The 6,706-nt window shown below is 40.9% G+C and overlaps 1 protein-coding gene across 1 annotated transcript; it reads right to left on the bottom strand.

The window, feature by feature from the left end:
* Positions 1 to 2,106: 2,106 nt before the first annotated feature.
* LOC103360654 (heat shock protein beta-1-like) lies at positions 2,107 to 3,107 on the bottom strand. The gene is made up of 3 exons (XM_008286494.1): positions 2,717 to 3,107; positions 2,528 to 2,591; positions 2,107 to 2,281 (listed from the first exon to the last, which is right to left on the bottom strand). The coding sequence occupies exons 1-3, from the start codon at positions 3,105 to 3,107 to the stop codon at positions 2,122 to 2,124; spliced, it is 615 nt and encodes a 204-aa protein (XP_008284716.1). The 3' UTR covers positions 2,107 to 2,121.
* Between the last annotated feature and the right edge of the window lie 3,599 nt (positions 3,108 to 6,706).

The raw sequence follows: 6,706 nt of genomic DNA on the forward strand, positions 1-6,706 counted from the left end.
CCTAAGCTGTCTTTAAAGACATTCAGGACACTTTTCCCACTATATACTACATCCTGATGCGTTTTCAGGACATTCTGGAACGTGACCATTTTTGACAAAAACGACATGCAGAAATCTACCATAATAACTTATAAATGACAGGACTGACCACATAGCGACCACTTACACTAATCACCCATCCATCCATCCATCCATTGGTTGTGGGGGGGCTGGCAGGACGAAGGCAGGGGACACCCTGGACAGGTCACCAGTCTATCACGGGGCTACACTTAGGGACAGACAACCAAGCACACTCACATTCACACCTACGGACAATTTAGAATCACCAATTAAGGTCAACTTTTGGACTTGTGGGAGGAAGCCAGAGAACTCACGCTGCACTGCAGAAAGATCCCGGGTGTCCTCGCCGCGACGCAAACCAGTGACCTTCTTGCTGCGAGGCAACGGTGCTACCAGCTGTGCCACCTTGCAGCCCTCACCCCATCTAGCTTTAAGATTTTTATTTTGTCCTGGAAAGTCCAGTAAATGTATTTATATTGGCTTATTTCCTGTTGTTGACTGTGAGGTTTATGAAATGGCAGGTAAAGAAGTTTCTGTTTACTCATTGTCTGTGATGATTTCAAGATGTTTTAATCTTTTCATTAAAAAAAAAAAAACAAAGAAGAAACAGACTTATCATTCATAAAATAGAAGATTCCAGGACAAAATTATGATAAGATATATTTTTCCTCCCAAAAATTTCGCCCCAAACAAATTCAGTAATTTAATTACATCAAAACAAGAACAGGAAAGTGTTTGTTGTGAAGAGCTGGTGAAGTGTCAGCACAGGCATTTAACCTCCATCACAGATGCACAGTGGGGATGCTTTGAAAAATCACATCATAGATAGTTTTTTATTTATCAGTTAGCTTCATACAAAGATCAGTAAAGAGAAAACTTGATGAAACATGATGCTGTGACCAGAGATCCCGGTTTTTCTTGCCACTGAAGTTAGTTCTTCATGACTCTGGTCGTGTGTTTGGGGTTGTTGTCATGCTGCAGGATGAATTTGATGCCAATCAGATGCCTTCCTGATGAATAAGAATCTAAATATCTAAAATGCATGAAACCTTTGCACAGCACTGCACATAAACATCTAATCTGCATCTCTGCTGTTTTTTGTTTTTTTTACATTCATAAAACATGTCGGCTTCCACTCTTGTTGTCTGTTTCATTGACGCCTAATGTTTGTTTGTGTACTGATCAACACCGATGAAGTCAAGCCAAAAACGTTTTTTTTAACAGGACTGTCTTTTAACAATGATTTGATCTGCAGTATTCTGCTCTACCACTAGATGTCACTGTAGACTTTTTAAGGAACGTGGCCTCGATCAGTTCAGCTCGTCTGACTTTCTGACCCCTTCAGATGTTACTTTACATAGATTTTCTACTTGCTGTATAACTTTTATTATAATTTCCTTCAAAATTTGCTCCACATGCATTTGAGTTGAAAAAAGATGTTTGTTTTTTTTCCCCAACATTATGTATTTCCATGTCATACATAATGTTTGAGAAAACGTGCTTGCAGTAAATCTTCAGAACCCAATTTGAAACCACATAAACCACCAACAGGCAATTTGGAGGATGTACTCAGTTATGTGGTCTTTGAGATATATTGTTGAGAACAATCTACATCAGTAAAACAAACTTGAACTCAAAAATTACAGACAAATCTCTTGATTTGGAAATAAATCCCCAAATTTTACACTTAACGGTACACTGGATGAACAATTAATACAGATTAAACTTGTTCCTGTTTAGCCTATAATCTGCTGAGAAACAACTAAAAGACACCAATGAAGAACATTATATTATTTGTCCATTTATGTGACACAAGTTGTTTAATGCATTTGCTGATGATCAGCTTCAAGACGTCAGCGTACACAGTTTCAGTGCGAACACACGAAATTAATCGATTCAACAGTTTTACAGTGTAAATAAGAGGCAGTGGCGACAGTATCTCACGGCAGGAACACCAGTTTGTTAGTGAATCACCTTTAATAAGCTGCAACAAACTGGTTGTTCTCTTTACTACAAAGAGTCGCTAAGTCTGACTGCAGTTTTAAATTTTCCTCACTGGTTTCACTTTTCTCCGTCCTGCTTCTGTCTGATCTGAACTGGGATGACGAGTTCGCTGCCCGGATTGGTGACGGAGGTTCCAGGAACCGGAGCCTCTACGGACAGGATGCCATCACCCGACAGTGATGAACTGATGTGCTGCAGGTCCACCCCCTGTGGCAACCTGGAACGAATGTAGAGGAAGTTTAACAGTAACGAACAAACACTAATCCCTTACAATATGCCTTCTATGCATATGTTCAGTACATTCAGAGCTGCTCATTTAACCAGATAACATTCTTGATCTGTCACTAAAGCCTGTCGTCGCTGCAGGGTACTCTGTCGTCTGTGTTTAAGTTGCTCTCTCGTCGTCATCAACATCAACAGATATATGGATTTCAACACTCTCTATACTCTCAGAAAAACCTACTTGTATTTACGAGTGAAGCACCTCGAGACCAATCCGTGCTCATCCTGCCTTTCTTCATGATTTCCTTGAAAGAAAAAACAGCCACAATGATAAAAAAACTGTTTAACATTTACAGCTTGTTTTCTGTTTTTCCTTACAAAAGTCATCAGAAATTTAGCTCGAGGTCAATAAAAGCAACATGTGCAGTACCTGAGATTTGCAAATAGCCCTCCTTGGTGGTGATTGTGATCTCCTCAGGCGAGAAGTGATTGACGTCCAGGTTAATCTTCCAGCTGTCCTGCCCTGTTCTGATTTCCGACACTCCGCTTGTCAGTTGCCTCAGACCCTTTTGGTCCAACGCCGCAGGGTGCTGACCGGTGAAAGGAGGCAGAAGGGGAGATTGCGCGTACCCCGGCCAGGAGAAAGACGCCAGTCTCCTCTTCGCCCAGTCGATCCAGTCCAGATCACTCGGCTCCAGGAAAGGAGGGAGGCCAAAATCCTGAGCAAAGATACGACTCGGCTGTGTCCAGTTTGGGAAAGGATCCCAGCTCACATCTCGGCGGAAAATGGGACGAGGTAATATTTTATTTTGCTCGGACATATCCTTGAGAATAAGCTCGGAGTGAAGGCAAACGGTGTTGAAACTGCAACGCCTGTAGCTCCACTCGGACAAACAAGTCTAGACTGATGACCAGAACACTGAACAATAGAGCAGCTGTATTTTTTTACTATCAAACCCAAACAGAACTGGAGGTCTGGGGAGGGAGGCTGCTTTGGCATCTGCAATGCTCCGCTCACACAGTTTATATACCCAGCTGATTCATTCTAACACTTGCGCAGCAGTAAGTGTGATCTAAGGCATGAGAATGGCTTGATATGTGATGAGCTGGGGTGTTACTCCTCTGTTGCCCCGGGACGAGGCGAGGATAATGCTAATTATTTGTATTTATATCTCTTGAGTGTCCGTGGCAAGTTGTTGGTGAATGACTCCAGAAGCAGCAAGCAGACAGTTTATTCAGCGGTGGCCTCTGCAGTCTTGTCACATACTGGTGCTCTTTGTCCATAGAAATCACAGCCTTGTGTTATGTGAGGGAACATTCAGGGCCTTACGGTAAACAACAGTGTTACTTCCAGTGTCTCAACCCAAGACTGAAGACAAAACTCGAGTTCAAGTAAACATGATCACGTGATGCAGGACAAGCATATCGCAAAGTGAAAGACTTGTTTAGTCCCAGGACAAAGTGGTGGACAGAAAGACTGACGCAGTGGGGCAGTGGTGAGGAATTTGACATCGGCAGCTACGTCTTCACGGGTGACATGTTGGGCAAATAATGAACTGGGCTTTAGAGGGATAAATCAATGTGCCATCAGAGAGGGAGGGTAGTTATTACTGAGGCAATATCTGCAGCCTGTTCATCTGTGGTCATACAAAGCATTAGTCAAAGATATTAACCAGCAATAATGAGGAATGAGTGGTAGAAATAAAGTGTCACCACATCAGAAAGTAATAAGAGTAAGCAATATGATAAAACTACGAGCGATGAGGCAATACTTTGACAGCAACATGAGTTATCTCATATATGCCCAGTACTTCAAATCAAACGCTCGTCTGTTATGTCTGACTTCCTCTCTGCTCAATCAAAAAAATTAATCTTTGTCTATCGTTGTTACACATTTAGAAGTTGTTGTTTTTCATGAAAGCGATTCCTCCCTGCCTTAAAATGGTTCAGTCGTAACTCCACACTGTCACTGCAGCTCCAGCACACCAGCTCACCTACGACTCTGCTCAAACACCGTAAAGCTGCTCGAAACACAACACAGTGGAAAGTTGAATTGTTGGAGTGATTTGGCCGCACAACTTAGATCTGAAAGCAAATTAGGAAGACAAAAAAAAAATGATGCAGGAAGTCTCACGATGCAAACTGACAGGATTGGTTCCTTTAGTTTGTTACATATGAAACCCTGGAAGTCTGAATCCGTGCGTTTGAGACTCTCATTGGGACACTGCAGTTTCAAGTGCTCAGCCATGACATCGACTGCTCACTTTGCTCATGATTTATGTTACAGCATATGAAAAACATTACATGGACATGTAAACGAGGTAAAAAAAAACTTGGTTTTCAGTCGAGGGGTTCTTCAAAACTTTCTTTAGGCCACGATGGTTGCGTCACAAAACAGCAATCAATCAGCCTCATTGATACATCAATCAGCCACCACACTTAGTATTTATTCACTGTTGCTAGCTGCTATCTTCTATGTTATTTTGTGACCAAACCTGAGTGTATATCTTCAGAAAAGGTGCAGCACTGTTCTAAAAAAAGGGCTGATTTGAAGTTCACAACAACGTGCTGTTAGACCCAGTTCTTTTGTTGAAACAGCTCCAAGGAATAGTCGGAGAAAAGTTCAGGTCTCAAGTTAAACAGTTTATTCAGGTCACAGGTAAAGTTTTACAGCGCTGGATTCGGGCAGACAGAGAGTGCTCTCATGTCCAGCTGAACTGAGTGTTTTCGGTTCCAGGTTACAGATATCTTCTTGGGCTGGGCCTGCGCCGAACATAGATAAGATTTAATTGGCCAGTTACTAATGGTGTGGACAGGCATCCTTCTGCGCTCTGTCCACGTCCTTGATATTTGGTAAGCAATGTGTGCGGATGTTGTTGGTACGGCGTGTAGCTAAAGCAACAATCGTATTTAAGAGAAAAGAGGAGTTTCCACTATCTCCAGGTGTGCAAACCAGTTCTCACCGGCCACATTATCTTCAAGGACATAAGCTCAGTACAAAATACAAACTCAGAATACATAATAACTTGAAACTTAATTAATTATAAGAACCATAGGCTTCATGGAAAAATACAGACTCCGAACACATAATAGCTTGAATCATATTTAATTATAACAGTGCTGTTATGGTTTATCTCAACTGTGTGGCATGAAGTGCAGTTAGACTGGAGATATATCATTTTAGGAAGCTACAGAATGTGTTGTATTTAAATAGCTTTATTGTCCAAGAAAAAAACAACAACAACAAACATTTACAGTACAGTTTGTCTCTAAGTGTAGCCCTGTGATAGACTGGTGAACTGTCCAGGGTGTCCCCTGCCTTCGTCCTGAGTCAGCTGGGATAAACTCCAGCCCCCCCGCGACCCTAGTGGGGATTAGGCGTTGTATAGATAATGGATGGATGGATTTACAGTACATATTTCCTGAGAGCTTATATGACTATCAATAATGGAACGTTTCCACAACAGCAAGCAGCACTTCATTGGAGTTTTACCAGTAAACTTGGTATGTTTCTAAATGAAACCCAGAGCATCTTCATCATCATCTTCATCTTCATGACTTACAGCAAAGGAGATGAACACAAACTCTAACCCTCAGCCTGCCACGTGTGCAGTCATTCTTAAACTGTGCAGGGACTTTTGCTCGACCTTATTATTTATGTGTGTAGTTTACAAGGTTTACAACAAAAAGAAAAACAGTGCATTTCCTAAGAACAATGAAATCTGCTCTTTCCCTAAACCTGTAATTATAACAGGTTTGTTCAGGTCTCTACATTTAATGAAAGGTGAAAACTCATTCTTGGAAAAGACTTCTCTTTTCAGCAGATGAGGACATGAATATGTAAAATATTACACCCGGGATTCAGGTTCGAAGGCTTCATTTTTGTCCTCTTCTTTTGAAAACTCAATTTTTCTGAAAAAGATAAATTTAAAAATAAATGAAATTAAACAGCATTCAGTAAGAACTTACAATCCATCACTGACAATCAAGTCCAGTTCATCCTAATTTTAGTCTTACTTCTCCAGATGAATAAGATCAAATTCTATACTGTACCTTCTTCCTTTTATGTAGGACCACAGGACTTGTACAATGAGCACTGTAATTGCAAACAGTGCTACACCTCCAATAACTGCACCAGCCACAATTCTTGGATCTGTTCCTGAAATGTAGGAAGGACATATTTAAACAAGGTGTAAAACCTGAATTGCTTATGTTGTTATATTTATCTAATTTACTGCACTTTTTCAGATTCAGACAGGAATCAAAGGTCAAAGTGTGTCACAAAGGTGTCCATCAACAGGCAAATGTTAAAGTTACATTTATAAGACTCTTGGTCTAATTACATTTGTTCTGATTACTGGAAAGATAATAAGTATAAATGTGTAGTATACACAGATAAACTCACTATTTACAGTCACAC

The sequence above is a fragment of the Stegastes partitus genome, unplaced genomic scaffold, assembly GCF_000690725.1.
Source record: "Stegastes partitus isolate 25-593 unplaced genomic scaffold, Stegastes_partitus-1.0.2 Scaffold456, whole genome shotgun sequence".
Lineage (NCBI taxonomy): Eukaryota > Metazoa > Chordata > Actinopteri > Pomacentridae > Stegastes > Stegastes partitus.